Genomic DNA, 16,515 nt, shown 5'->3' on the forward strand with positions numbered 1-16,515 from the left:
ATCGGACACTCAAAAGAAGAAATGCCATGGCAAACTTACAAATTTGTATCTTTGGTATCGGCAAAGGAGAGCAGCCAACACAGCTCCTTTATGAAACGTTCGGCCACATTTTTCGAGTATTTACTGCCGCTGGTGGTTATGCTTAGCCACACGGGACATTTAATGCGTGGTGCTGTAAATAAATCCACAAACCATTGTTGGGTGTCCTGCCAGATTTGAAACATAATCTGCAGAAAACTACTGTGGTGTATATAGGCTCTCTCCGTGCTGGCCCTTAAACGGCTCAACATACTCTCGAACAGTGCAATGTGTTCACTGCAAAATAACTCCATTTCCTCTTCGAACGACTCGCTCATTGTTATGCACACGGCTAGGCCCAGTTTGGCTCGACGTGACGCCGCTTTCAGGGAACTCATTTCTCGTCTACGACCCATTTCAGGATTACTGCGAGATTCATTTGTTGTTGTTGCCGCTGCTGTTGTATAGCTGTTAGGTCTGACACCCAGATTCAAGCCTTCACTACCGCCCGCCCCTGGTGCACTGTTATTGTTCAACATACTGTGTGGGTAGTTATCCGTCACGAAACCAATCAAATCATTCATGGAATTTTCATTTTCAAACGATGTCACAATGTTACGTGATATTCTGCGCTGGAGACTGCCATCACTGGATATGCCCATGGCATTGGTACTACCCGAACAACTGCTTCCGGTGTACATATTGGAATCAATACTACATTTTCGTACACGTTCCGATTGTTCGGACATCACAGAACCCAAACTACTACGTGTAGAATATTGATACGAGGCAGACCATTGGTCGGAGGAGGAGTTGGTGCCACCAGTGGCTCGACTTAGACCCGAATAGCCTGAATCTGTACCCGTACTATAGGTCGATGAGAACCGATGGCCACCACTGTCAGCGGCACTATCCGTACTGGTCATTATCGATTGCTGGTCTATTGAGGGTACATCGAGCGGGGAGGAGACGGAGTTGCTGAGATCACTGGGTGTTAGACTTTGGTTACGGCCGCCAATCGTCATGGAATAGGGCAAGGAAAAAGAGCACATCGACAGACCATCTATTGAACCATGTTCACTGCATATTGAGGTACGCGGTGTTGCCAAACTATTTGTGGATAATGTGGAATACGGCGAATGGCCATTGTTGTTTGGTCTCAATGGTGTCAAAAAGACCTGAGAACACAGTAGCCTTGATTGTGGCTGGAGCCAGTGGACTTTCAGGGAGGTACCACGAAATGACATGGCCGAGGCACCGAATACCATTTCACCCACACTACTGATATCCGAGGAATTTGGACGATTGTGCTGGAAGGGAAAACACATTCTTTAATGAGCAATTCTAGACAAGGATGATTTTTTTATTAAAATTACCTTGTAGCCATATTCATCGCACACATCAATAAAACCGCCATTGGAATGGGCTCCTTTATTCGAATTGTTCGATGATGCAGCAGCAGCGGCATTCAGCCGATCAGAGAGTAATGAGTCCTTGTTGTGATTATTGTTCAGACTTGTTAGATTATTTGCATGTGATCCGCCGCCTCCCCCCAATAATGAGGATGACAATGTCGTTCTAGAGCCATGTTTACTGCTGCTACCACTGCTGCTATTGTTGTTGCCATTCTTTTCCTTGTGGTGATAGACCTTCTCTAAGGCATTTGAATCGAAAAGTAAACGCCTGCCCCGTGTATCACATTCCCGGTAGACCAAGATGCGCACTTGACTTCCATCAAATGGAAACTGACTAAAAAAGAAAAAACAAATGAGATTGATATTAAAATATGTTAATTAACTGAATTGATGATGATCAAAAACAGCTGTTGCCTTTGATGTTTGTCATTAAGGAGTGGGGGATAAGTGAGAGTTAGTCCGAATATACATGTAGAAAGTTTGCCATTAAGGACGTGAATTTTGGTTGAAAGGGTTTTTGCCTTGTTGAGCTCCCATTTTTTTCAACAAAAAAAAAAAAAAAACAGTTTTCTTCCTGGTTATCTCCTTTTACACAGACCCCAGAAACTTTCTTTAAACAAAACATGAGTTTGAAAGTAAATGAGAGAGAAGGTTATAGTAGAGAGAGATAAACAACATATGTGAGAGTTTTGAGAGACTTATTCACCTTTACTAAACAAAATTTAGGTATAGAAATGGCGGGAATATGTTTAATTTTTTTCACTCCAATTTGAATTTGTTATTACTAAAAAGAGGAGATGACTGAGAAAAAAGATTACGTTTCTCATACTTTCAAAATAGAAACAAAAAGCAGCATGAAACTTGCGATTATCGATCTCAAAGAAATTCAATGAAAGAGCAAGAGAGAAAATGTCATTACATTTGACGTGCAATTATTTTGATTGGAAATAATCGATAGTGTTAATCGGCCTAACAGAAAACATAAGATATTAATCGTCTGGGTTTTATGAAGCAATAGGCTGTGGGTTTTATGTGACATTTCAAGGAAAAGCTATTTAAGAACTCGTTTATTAGATTATAATTATGAAGAAATTAAATATTATAAATAACAAAATATTCTAGTAGGGATTTACTTCATTTTTTTTAAGAAAAGTGTAGGCATACTTCTCGCTCCTTACGGTCAAAGAAAAATATGAATATGAAATGCTTCCGTCATAAAATATTTGACAAATATATGTGAATATTTTCAATTTTATTCTCATAGCAATGATAAAAATTTTTACTTGTTTAGTATCTCTTGTGATTTCAATTTTTAACACCACTTGACAACTTTTTAACTTAAAAATATATTCGATTCATATTTTAACTTGAATGGCAACAAGTCATATGACAATTCATATGACACATTTTAAATATAGGCGAAATGTTTGCATGAAAATGACGCTAAATACATTGTTATTTAACACCCAAGGTTTGTTACTGTGTATTTCAATTTATCTAAAGTGGGTTTTTAGTTCAAATTTTACATATTGTCTGCAACATTTGCGAACATACCCGTATGCTACAAATACATACATACATATCTATGAGCTAAGTACCTACCTACTTTACCAAAAAGAATGCTATTAAGTCTAATCCATATCTGTGACAAATATCTATTTAAAAATCTAAATTTTTTCAAAATTCCATTGGTTTTGGCTGAGATATTCATGCGATAATCCTATGCACGTCTGTTTGGCCCTGTGTTAAAAGGTACTTGTTCAGCTATTTATTCATTGTTTTTGAGTGGGAATTGATGTGTGGCCGACATGTACTTGAACTCCGCACAACAATAGTAAAAGCGAGCAAAACAAAAAATAACTGTATAAAGACTATCATTTAGTACGTCATTGATGGCTGAGTAATGCGAGGTATCATTTTTGGTCGATTAATGATGTCACTACCAATTCGAGATAAATTTGTTTTCTTTTAATTCAAGTATCATAAAAATTGTGGTATTTTTTTGCAAATCGTTGTCATTTAGTCTTGTTTACGGAGGGGGATTATAAAAAAATCGGCCTTTCCCAAGTGTCTACTATCAGCAAGGCAACGCCAATACAATTATCACCTTGCATTGTGTCAACGTCATTTATCAAAAAAGCAAAATTTGCCATCATTTTATGTCTTTTGTGTGTGTGTGGAGAGAGTGTGTGTTGGTGAAGATGAGTGCTCGCCTTGGCCATCAATATATGGGTGTGTGTGTCAGTCAGTAAATAATATCATTATACCCGGCCTTTTGTCAAATGTCAAACAAACATCAAGTAACAAATAAATCGTACAATAACAACAACAATTATAAATCCCCCCAAGTCATGTGTGTGTAGGCTATGTGTGCCACCCATTGTCTTCATTCATTTCAAAAAATTATTTTTAATCATTTCATTTCTTTAACCAATATTTTCTTACGTAGGTACTTGACGACGTTGTTGCTATTGCTGTTGGCTTGACGTGAGTAATGCTACTCACGTGCTTTTTTCTAAATATAAATTGTTCTCTCTCACTCTCACTCAATGCCACACACACAGACAGTACTGCTGTGCTGCTTTCACTCACACCAATCATGTTAGTTAGTTAGATTTTCGCAAAATAACGAAAAAACGGCAAAAAAAAACAGCAATAACAAGTAGTCAATAGCCCTCTGAAAACGATTTCTCGGTCACGGACATCAAACACGTAAATTTGCTACAGTACTATCTATGGCAATTATTACCATAATTCGTTTGGTTTCCGTCTAACCAAATAGAGACATTAAATGGGAATTCTTATTGGACTTTTAATTGGAGAATTTATCAAAGAAGATTACTTTTATAGAGGGAGAGAGAGAGAGAGCAGAGTAACTTGGTTGCAGTAGTTTACAGTAATCATGTAATCGATTAATAATTGAAAAAATAATAATCGAAGGGCAGATAACAACTTTAGGAGAAAGTGACCGTTATTGATGTGTTTCATTCACGAGTGAAGATGAGAAAAATACCGTTATTGATGTGTTTCATTCACGAGTCTATAGATAGACTATATTTTCATGTTTTATAATTTTATATAAAAATTTTATTTTAAATAAATTTAAAATGAAAACTATAACAAAAATGAATAAATCCTTTAGATTTTCGTATTTTCTTCATTTATTTCAATTGTTTGTCATGTCCTTCTCCCATCGTTTATTGTACCCAAAAATGGATCACCATTTTGAGTGACCTAGTTGCACTTTTCGATTAAAGAACTAGTTCACTTGTGAACTGTTTAATATATAACTGATGCACTTCTAAACAGACAGATAAATTTCCCAAAGTTTTAAATGGTAAGAAGGGTAATAATAATTGTACCAAATACTGTATTCCTAAACCATATGAGTAACAGCAAACATTACTACTGCTAACGTCAAAAAACAAAATAATAACAATAAGAAGAAGAATAAGAATGCCCATCTGAGAGAGCGTGATGAGTGCTAATTGAAAGATCAGCATGAATTCATTTGCGAAACAAATTAACACAATTTCAACAAAGATTTCATTATGGAAAACAACAACAAGTCGAGTTTATGGATGAAATGTTGAAAGTCTAGATGCGGTAAGTAAGACAGTATAAAATATACACAACATAGATTTTAAAATAAGTGGTCACAAGTCAATTGATCTGAAATTTTGTTTTATTTATAGGTAGGTGGATGTGTGGATGAAAGTATAAGTGTGTGTGTGTGCGTGTGAACATTCATTGTAAAGATTATTTTTTTTAAAAAAACAAAAACCAGGCACGTGATCTCTTTTAGTTGTGGGTATTTTTGGAATGAATCAGTTGCGCTTGAGAGAAACAATAAAAAAATGAGTTTTAAAACTTTAAAAGGGTAACCAGGGCGTATGAGTTACTTAAAAATTGATTATTGGTATTTTATCTATTATACGCTGAGGATTTGGACTTTAGCATGGTACAATAACCTCTTATAAATATTATAATCTTGAGACGAATCTTTTTTCCATTATTAAGAAATTTTTGGAAAAAATGTAAATTAAACCAATCAAAACGTTACATGTCTAAGTAGTCTATATGACAGAATAAGATTTTACATTTTCTACTGGTCTTTTGCAGTGACGGCGAAATTAATCTCCAACCTTACAAGTAAAATGGTATCAATCGGTTTTGATTGAGTTGTGATTATTCAAACTGTTGACCGTTTATGGGTGAGGTTCGAAAGCAGTTGGTTTGACCACTTCGTATCTGACCTAAGACTGATATAAATTTTCGGATTTTTTTCCAAATAATTCCATTTAAACAACATTCAGATGAAGAGCTATAATATCCGAATCGTTTGAAGTGGGCTTTAAAAGAAAAATTATTTTTTATAATATATTTGTATTATTGCATTACCCTCCCGTAGAATAGAAGCCATACCTCCCCCATTCCATATTTCCATTATTTATTTCCCATTAATACTCCATGTATTAATTACCCTAAATTTAAAACCAAGAAAAACAACCGACCCCAACTAAACTATACTTCTTAAAAGCTTAACTATAATATCCTCGACAATAATGTATAGGGCACTTAAAATATTGTTATCTCTTACACCAAAACCGCCGCAGAATGGAATTTAACACGAAAACAAAAATTAAATAACAACAAACTATTTGTTAAATAAAAAGGGGGGTTCTCATTATCTAATAACATGGTATTATGACACAAAGTTTCCCACCGCACATAGAAGAAAACACAAACTACAAACCTAATATTAACTAAATTCGTAGGTAGGTAACCACAACTGTCATTATATTTTAAGCCTACCCTTGTTTTTTTTCTTTGAACTTGTGCTTCTTTTTTATCACAGACATTGTGGAATTTGAAAACAAATTTTTCTTAAGTCGAAAAGATCTGACCGAGGCGCCACCATTATCTGCAGTGTCTGATCATATGGGTGCCCACCATGCTGACCATGTCTGTGGACAAAGGGTAAATTTGAAAATTTAGTCATATCTAAAATTTAGTCACACATACAAGTCATTGCATTATGCTAAAGCCGACCCATCACTGTTGTATTCTAAAGGTATTAAATATTTCATGTGATTTTAAAAAATGAGTCGTAAATTATTTTTCTGAATCATTTGAATGACATTTTATTAAGAAACAAATAAAGAAAGTAATAAATTAGCATGTTTTTGTGAAATGTTATGCAATTGTAATCCAACCCTGGTCAAGCTGCTCTCTCTCAGTAAATGAACAAAATCTTTAAATGAGCATGATTTTTGACAACTCAGCAATTACTTTTTATACGAGAATTAAATTTTAGAGCTGAAATACATAGCTGTAAATATCTCTGATGTACCTTTATGCCTTAAATGGAATCTTAAAAGAAAAGCGACATCTCTTCTATATCACGTAAACGATGTTTTGGTGACTTCGATGGGTTGCCATATTGTTGTGATATTTTGTCTATTTTCCCATATCTCTTCATTTACTGAGAAAATAAGTCTCTCAGGGCGATTGTTACATGTAAAGAATATAACAGAACAAAAGCAAAATGCATCACTGTCACTTTTTCTCAAACCATGTTCCTACGAGCAAACATTTTAATTTTCTTTCTATTCAAATTACACGACTAAAATTGTAATTTTGACTCAAAATAAAGTGACAATCCTAGCCCCGAGAACGATTATAAGGAAGAGAGACAGAGAGTGAAATTTTTGGCGGAATTCTATGTCTTGCAAGTTTTTTAGGTGGCATTTACTAAAGGGAAATAGTCTTTAATCAGAAAACAGCAACATCAGCAGAAATGGTTCGAAAAGTAAAGAAGCGACTTGATCGGAACTCTGGTCGCAGTGGCCGAAAAATGGCTCGTGAGCTGAACATATTGCAATATTTCATTCGGCAAATATTGAAAATTGAGTTGGGCGTAAAGCCATTGAAATTCCAAAAATTGCAAGAACTTACACCGCAGCAGAAACAAAATAGACTCAAAAGAGCTAAAGAGTTGCTTCGCTTGGCCGAAAGTGGTGAACTGCCGAATTTGGTTTTCTCGGTCTCAGATGAAAAAACATTCATTGTCCAGCAGTTTGTAAACCAACAAAATGATCGGTCAGCTGAAAATATCCATCTTCGGTTGGCCACCAGAACGATTGGTGGTGTGGGCCGCTATAACAGCCGATGGTAGCTCTCCGCTCGTATTAATCGACCGTGACATCAGAATAAATGCTGAATATTATCGCGAAAAAATTTTGGAGAGTGTATTAAAGCCTTGGGCACGCAAACATTTTTTAACGCAGATCTTGGACATTCCAACAGGACTCAGAACCATCGCACTCAGCAGGTGCCACACAAAAATGGTTACAAAATAAGGTTCCTCGCTTCGTGACCACCAGTGCACAATGCCTACCAACATCTCCTGATACCAATCCGTTGAATTATTGTGTCTTGTGTATTTTGGAAAGCAAGGTTGGCACTAAAAAATACCAAAGTGTCGATCACCTCAAGCATGCGCTTCGCCGGGAATGGGCCAAAATACCGCAGAGCAACATTCGGGTGGCGTGTGACGGTTTCATTGGCCGTTTAAAGGCCATAATTCGTACCAAATCTGACCAATTCGAACAAATCTAAACTTTTTCTAAAATTTGATGCTATTTCCGACATTTTTTGCTCTCATTCAATAATATTTAAAAAAAAATGTAAAAATTATTGCGTTTGACTTTATTTTATTTATTTATATTTACACTGTGATCCATGGTAGAAAATTGGGAAATTTTAAATGTCCTTTCTAATATAAGTAGATTTTTATATGTTTTCTTGCACGACGTCAATCGGAGGTTATTATAATACGCATTTTCAACGAGTTTTACAAATTTAAATAATTTTTCATTCAACATTTTCAATTCCAAATTTGTTTTCACAGTTCATCAGTTGTGTCGATGCGTCTTCCTATATTCTTCTACCATGGTATGATCTAAAATTGGTATTTCGCGTTGTTACAAACCGAATGACACAATGGTCTATCAGCTACGTGCTCGGTATTCCATTTCATTTTCAAAAAATTCTAAATAAATCACTTTTACCTATTTTAGTTTCTTAAAATTTGTTAAACTCGTTTTTAAATCCATCTATAACAGTCCTTGGAATTTTTTTTCTCATTTTACATTTTATTAGTATTTATATAAGAATGTAACACCTTCATTGGCATTCTATTATAATTCTAACAACCCATCCCTGATATGACAACCTGTCATCCTTTCAACTACATTCTCATTCTCAATCTCCTTTCCATTTTATATTTTTGTTCTTTATTACCACTAATGGATATTCTCTCATTCATCAATTGAAAAGAGATCATGGAGAGAACATATACAAATGTAAACAAATTACATCTCTTTGCAATGAAGGTAACTCTTTATTTTAACCGTAATATTATCTCTTTTCCTGTGCTCTTGGTGTAATTTTCCAATTCTAACTATCCATCTCTGATATGGCCACCTGGTGAACTGTTACCCTTTCAACTACATTCTCAGTTTCCTTTCCATTTTATATTTTTGTTTTTATTGCCGTTAATGAATATTCCCTCTTCCCCATTGAAAAGAGATCATGGAGAGAACATATACAAATGTAAACAAAATACATCTCTTTGCAATGAGAGCTCTCTTGCAATGAGGGTAACTCTTTATTTTAACAGTAATCTCAACTCTTTTCGTAAATTTTTGTTAAATCCTTTTGGTAATTTTCCAATAAGGATTTTACAAAAAAATTAACTTAAAAAAACACTCACTTGATGGGTAAATATAATGGCGCCTTCATGCGTCTTTTAATAGCTTGCCGTGTTTGGGTGCGATGCACGCGCGTTTTATCCAAGCCGTAATTTCAATTTAAATTTGGAACACTTTTCCGCGTTTTTTTTTATTTTCTTGGGACACTAGTTGTTGCCGATGGTACAGCAATAAATGAGCGTCGTCGCTAATTTTAATTAAAATGTACTATTTTTGTTGTTTTGGTATCATCGATAATAAAGGCAAGACGACGCGGTTGTTGATAGTGTGGGATGGCTGGATGGTTTGTTGGTTGGTTGGTTGGTAGGCGAGTGGGTGGTAGGTAGGTTCGACTGGTATCTATTCGTGGTATTACTTTTTTTTTATTATAACACTACTCTGCTGTTAACAATTGAATTTCGGTTCCATTACAAAAACAACAAAACTGATAAGATTTTCACATATTTATTTGGAAATGTTAATAATAAACATTTTCCGGTACACATTTAGATTTTGTTCCTGCTTTTTGGCAAAATCATCTTTGCTCATGGGTAAAGTTATTGGGTGTGCACAAATATTTACATAGGCAGGGTAAAAAAAAATGTTTGCTTGCATTTGCCCGCTTTTTTAATTTAATATGTTTTCATTGGGCTCAATTCCTTGTTGGGGGGGCTTTATTGATGGCGATGTTGTTGTTGACTTTGAACTCATAAATTATTATTGTTGGATACGACGGAATGGTAATTGAGGTGGAGAAGCAAAAAAATCGCAACAATTTTTTCCGTATATTGCCGCGATAACGAATTCACGAATTATGTTTTTGAAGTTCAAGGCGCCACTTTCGATTTTTTTCAACCAACAACCATCATCATCATCATATGCTTGATAATGAGCCGCCGCAGGCAACTAATTACTTCTGCTGTGCTTTTTTTTAGACGGACGACAAGAACTCACATGCACGCAAACACACACACGCGCATACATAAACGGTTTTTTTATTTTGTATGACCAATTGATTTGTTTTGCGATTATGATTCGATTAAATCGCATTGATGAAGTATGGTATTTCGAGTAGAGGCGAGGAGACCGTCCGTTGCGAGTTCCGTATATTTATCGCTTGCATGATTTTCAAACGCGGGTTGGATGATGACTGGTGTGTGTAGCCAGCTAGCTCCAAGTCAGCTGCAATCGCCCGCCAAGCAGCCAACCAGCGAGCCACACCAGAGTGGAACAACAAACATTTAACCCTACTGTTCGACGATCGGATTGAGGCAACTCTGTGTGTTGTGTGTGTTGGGGCGACGCGCAACGACACAGGTTCGGCAGTAGCAGCACGAAACACATAGTGAACCAATACAACAGAGATGGGAGATTGAAATTCATAGTTTTTTTGCAAGACACTAAAAAGGGGCGAACAAATCGAAAATAATAACCATTTCATTGACATTTTTTTTCTTTTTTTTTTCAAAAAATTAAAATTCAAAATTTATATAAAAATTAAATATTATATTAAAATTCAAAATTTTTACGTAAATAAAAAACTGTTGCATTCAATATTAAAATAAATAAATTTTTTTATCATTTATTTTTTTTTATAAAAATTCAAATTATTTTGAAATGTTCAATTTTTATTAAAATTATAAATGTATATACAAATGACAAAATTATTAAAATTCAAAAATTATATGAAAATAAAAAAATTTGCATTTAATTTAAAAAAATTAACTTTTTATAAAAAATCATAGAATTGATGCTTATTTTTTTCCTTTTTTAAAATTTTTATTTTTTTTGGAAATAAAAAATTTTAATTTTTTTTTAATAATTTTTTTTTCGGATTTAGAATTATATTATATTTTCTTAAAAGTTTATATTTTCATAACAATTCCAAATTCAATGATTTTGATATGGGAGATTAAAATTAACAGTTTTTTTGGAAATAAAGCCATTAAAAAAGGACAAACAAATCGAAAATATTAACCATTTCTTTAAAAAAAATTAAATAAAATAAAATCGTTTTTTCAAAGTTTTATTCAAATTATTTTTTTAAATTCAAGTTTTTTATTTTAATTTTAAAGTAAAAACTTTTTATCAAAATAATTCGTTTAATTCAATTTTTTGTAAAATTAATTTTTTAAATAAATATTTTTTTAAAAAATGATCATTTTTTTAAAATATTCAATTTTTTATAAAAACTCAAAATTTATATAAAAATAAACCTTTTTATGAAAATTCATAATTTACGGGAAAATAAAAAATCCTACATTAATATTTCCCAAAAAAAATCAATTTTTTATAAAAATTCTTTTTTATTATAAAAAATTCCTTAAGAACTTAATTTTTTATAAAAGCTCAAATTTCTATAAAAACGCAATTTTTTACAAAAATCGAAATTTTTCTTTATTTTTTTCTTTTTTTTCATTAAATTTTAATTTATATGAAAATTAAAAAAAAATCCAAAATTGAAATTATACATCAAATTTAGTTTTTTTTTTAGAAAATAATATGATTTTTGTTAAAAAAAATGTTTATATTTTTATAAATTTCATATATCTATAAACATTCTAGATTCATTGATTTTTTAAATAACAATTATCGAAAATTTTTTATAGAAATTCAATATTTTATAAAAAAAATAATAAAATGTTGATGGAAATCCACAATTAAACAAAATTGAAAAATTTGTATTAAATTCGATATTTTTCAGTGAACTTGGCTAGAAAATTTTTATAAAAACTAACAATATGGTGTCCCATTTCTTTTAAATTCTATGTCAAATATGATTTTCTTTAAAAGTTCGTATATTAAGTCAAGGTTAAAAAATCATGTTTTCATAAAAACTCAATTTTTTTAAAAATTGAAATTTGTATTAAATTCATTTTTTTTATTTTTTTAAATTGACTTTTTAACATTTTAATTAAAGAGAACAGAACTTCTGTACCCAGAGTAGACTTTAATGGTCACCTAGAAAGCTTTCTACAGATCTTCTGTAACTACACGACCGCCTACATCTCTTAAATTAAAAAAAAACACTCTTTACAATTCGATAGCCAATACTGAATTTAATGATTTTTAAAGTAAGTTTGACATGTGACCATGCTACTGCATTATTGCAAAATCTTCTTTGACATTTCATATTCTCACAGTAACAATCGATAATATCGTTTCGATAATTTTCTCTTCGTGTGGTAGCCGAATATGTCTTTCATTTTCAGCAACTTGGAAACAACGAAGAAAATGAAAAAAAAAATATTCCTCTGAAAGCTATTTTTTCTCATTTCATTAATGTATATGTGTATGAGGTCCAAATCTCTTTTATATTTCACAATCTGATTCTTATTTTTGATCGATAATTGTATTATCGATTATTAGTATTATTAATACTACACGATACTTATCTCAACTTATGTTTTGCCATCTCTCTCTCCCTCTTCACTGTTTGAAAGAAGACAGACATACTGTGACGGGCTTCCCTTTGTTTGGCGGCAAAAAAACTTCTGAAAACTTTTCAAAGTGCGTACCCTTTTAATGGAAAATGCTAAATAGTCACTAATTTTCTTTTATTTAAGAAAATACCCATAGTTTTTTTGGAAAATAAATATTATTTTAGAACCAATAATATTTTTAATAAAAAATATAATTTATTTATTTTTTAAAAAATATATGGGCTTTTTTCTTAAAATCTTTAATTGACATTACATAGTTTTCTTATTACAGGTAGGTATTCAGTCATGTTTAAAAAAAACCTTCTTTTATGTTCCTAATACTCTTTCCCATCTCTGGTTTGGGGCCTGCATTGTATGTTTGTGTGTATGAGCGCGTATTATTCTTAAAAACCAGAGGATCACCAATACCAACAAACAACTTTATTTTTAACCATTTCCCTGTTTCCATTATTAGCTCCACCAATAAGAAAACAAATGACAATTTTACTACCCTCTCCCAATAAGAAATAAATGTCAAACAACCCGTCAACAACGAACCGCCAATAAGTTGGCAACAACAAACACCTTGTCAATAATAATGGTCGAGTTAAGACATTATAAAGTGCTGTTGACCACCGACAAATTCCACCGCTAAACGCCAAACAATAACGGCGTTTATTATGGAGTGGAACACGATTTATGGTCTGCTCACATGATGTCGAGTATTGTGTCCAGATATCAAATTGCCTATCAAGTAAGTGGAAGAAGGAAAGTGGAAACAGAGAAAAGCGAAACAAAGAAACCGCAAATATTACACAGGCACAAACATACACACACACACACACATTCGCCTTAGAACACTAAGCGATAGTTTTGTAAATTATTCTAGTTACTAAGTTTACCGTTATTGCTACAAAAAAAGAAACAGTTTTAAACAATTCAATAAATTGCTAATTTCAGCTTTTGTTTCATTTATTTGCATTAAAATGTAACAACGAGACATAGCGGCTGTTGGTTGTTGTCGTTAGTGCAGATTATAATGATTAGCGATCGCCAGGCCAACATTTAGTCTCCACGCTATGCCCATTGTTCCCAGTAAACAATTTTTTCCGACTGCTCTGATTTTAGATTTTTTTCCGAAATTTCTGACGTTTTTTTCAGAAATTTCTGATAGAAATTGGTCCGATTTTCTAAACGTTTTTTTTAGAATTTCTGCACATTTTCCTGTGTTTTTAAGAGAAAAAAACTCGAAAAATGTACAAACGGAGAGAGTAGATTGTCTATTGCTCTGGCATATTCTCTCCCACATGTAAACGGATGGTGGTGGTTTGACACATTCTCTCCCATAGTAGTTGTTGTTGTGATCATTCATTTCAAGATCTCAACAACAACAAAGCGCAAAGCAAAAATGCTATTTGTTATTGTTATTGTGAACTGTTAGATTTTCCGTTGTAAAAATGTGCGTTTTGTTGTTGTTGTGAATCAGCCTCTTTCTCTTTCGTTCCCAAAAAAATATGATGGAAAAAAATTGCAAAAACAACTACATACCGGTTTTCTGTGTGCACTGCTTTTTATTTTTAGTTCTTGTTTAGCAGTTGAAACAGATACAGCAGATACAGTGAATTACAAAAATTATATATATGTATATAATAACAACAAATAATTGAATTATCTGTTATCTGTTCAACTCTTTTGTGCATTAAAATACTGTATGTTATGTTCCTAATAAAAATAATATTTATAATGTAAATGTATTATAGATGTAATATTTAAACTACATTTTTACGAAACCCGAAATAAATTGTTTGTTTTTTAAATAAATATGTGTTTTTTTTTTTTTTTTCTTTTTTAAGTGGTGTGACGATTTTTTCGATATTTCTTCCGAATTCTGAACGATTTCTTTCAGAAAGTCGGAACTTTCTCCCGAAATCTGAGCGTTTTTTTTTCAGAAAATCTGAATTTTATTCCGAATTTTCTTTCGAATTCTGACCGATTTCTTTTAGAAAATCTGAATATTCCGCCGAATTTCCAGACGAATTCTGCCCGATTTCTTTCAGAAATTCGGAGTTGTCCTCCGAATCTTTTCCGAAAATCTAATTTTTTCTCCTATTTTTTCAAGAATTTTCACCGAATTCGGACCGAATTCGTCCAGAAAATCTAATATTTTTTCAGATTTTTTTCAGAAAATCTTTCCGAATTCGGTGACCACGTCCATACAACTTTCGTACCGAAATCGGAAGGAATTCGGAATCAGAATCGGACATTTTTTCAGAGATTCGGACAGAAATCGGACCGAATTCGGCAAAAATTGTTTACTGGGTTGTTGTTTGACTCTCCCTCTGTGTGTTTGTATTGGTGTTGATGGGGGTTGTGGTTGTGCCTGCTGCTGCTGAACGAATGAACGAACGCCGTTTGGTGCAAACGCCACTGTGACTGACGATCACGAGTTGTTTATTCAAATATTCTAGATTTGTGTTACGTTGCTGTTTTGTTATTGTTGAAAAAATTATTGTTATTGTATTTGCTTTAGTTTATTGTTGTTGCTGTTTTCTTTTTTTGTTTCATTTTATTCTGGAGACAAGTTGATGCCGGTGCATGGAACCGGCCAACAACAAATATGTATTTTATGCCGCATAATACACTGTAATCATTTAAGTAATTAAAAATTTTTGTTTACTTTTGTTGTTTGTTTTTTTTTTTGTATAAAAGCAGAAGTTGTTTTGCCGCCGCACAAAGGGAAGCCCGTTACAGTCTGTCCTTTTTCACACAGGAGAGAGACAGATAGAGAGATGGGGGAAAATATGACTTGAGATGAGTATCGTGTATTGCATACTATCGATTGGTATTATCGATCAACAATAAAATGAAGAGTGTGAAATGTAAAAGAGAATTTGCCTTTATAGCCCAATTTATTTATCAAAGGAAATGAGAAAATTTGAATTATTTATTTTTTTCTTTTACTTTTTAACTCGTTATTTTTGCTCTACTCAAGGTAGACGATATATTCGGCCATCACACGAAGAGACAATTATTAAATCGATATTATCGATTGATGCCTATCATTAAAATGGAGGAATGTGAAATGTCAAAGAACATTTTACAATGATATAGTAGCATGGCCACATATCAAATTTACTTTATAAAGCATTAATTTCAGCATTGCCTATCAAATTTTACAGTGTTCCTTTAAATAAAAGAAATGTTGGCGTCCTTGCGGTTACCGAAGACCTGTAGAATGTGTTACAGCAAACTTAAAGACAATTTAAAATTTATTCTAGTCATAGTAGAGAACCTGGAAAAGGTCTTTTCGTCGAATAAATGGCTAACAAGGATACAAAGATAGAAACGTTTAAAGTGAAGAAAATCACAAACAATTTTCTTACAATGAAGTAGGACGGTCAATTATCCAATTAGGACATGAAATTCGAATATGCTAAAGTCGGCACAATGACTATGAAATAGAAAATAAAATATAACAAAAAAATTGTGATATTCCGGGCAAAACATCAAATTTATGTAAAAAAATCATAAAGTTTGACCTAGTTGTCGGGCCACATATCAAATTACATTACAATAAATTTGAGAGATAATAAACAAGGGAATGACTTTTAAAGGAAAAATAGGAACATGTATCAAAATATCAGGTTATATTACACATATAGTTGTGGACCCACATATCAAATTGGGATTATAATATAAAAGAGAATTGATTTACAATTAAGATATTGTGCCACAACAACAAATTTATGTAAAATAAATCATTGTATTTTATGTTGTGATAAAATTTGTCATTATTTATTACATATTTATAAATATTTTGTAAACACAGCAACGTAGGCATAACCCCTTTGACACGCGCCAACAATTTCAGTTCATGTATCTCATTGATAAAATAAGATATAATTT

The 16,515-nt window shown here is 32.7% G+C and overlaps 1 protein-coding gene across 2 annotated transcripts in view; it reads right to left on the reverse strand.

Annotated features, from left to right (window-relative positions):
- LOC101891296 (uncharacterized) overlaps positions 1-16,515 on the reverse strand; it is a 47,409-nt gene that overhangs the window by 3,393 nt on the left and 27,501 nt on the right. Inside the window, exons 1-3 of one of the 2 annotated variants that reach the window (XM_005185592.4) lie at positions 9,211-10,429; positions 1,395-1,767; positions 40-1,328 (exon numbers count right to left, since the gene is read on the reverse strand). In XM_005185592.4, coding sequence (XP_005185649.2) covers positions 40-1,328; positions 1,395-1,767; positions 9,211-9,239 — 1,691 coding nt within the window. In that variant the 5' untranslated portion in view covers positions 9,240-10,429. Of the gene's footprint in view, positions 1-39; positions 1,329-1,394; positions 1,768-9,210; positions 10,430-16,515 lie in introns of those variants that run through there. The other variant, XM_059119631.1, reaches the window with a different exon arrangement.

This window comes from Musca domestica, unplaced genomic scaffold (assembly GCF_030504385.1).
Source record: "Musca domestica strain aabys unplaced genomic scaffold, Musca_domestica.polishedcontigs.V.1.1 15, whole genome shotgun sequence".
Lineage (NCBI taxonomy): Eukaryota > Metazoa > Arthropoda > Insecta > Diptera > Muscidae > Musca > Musca domestica.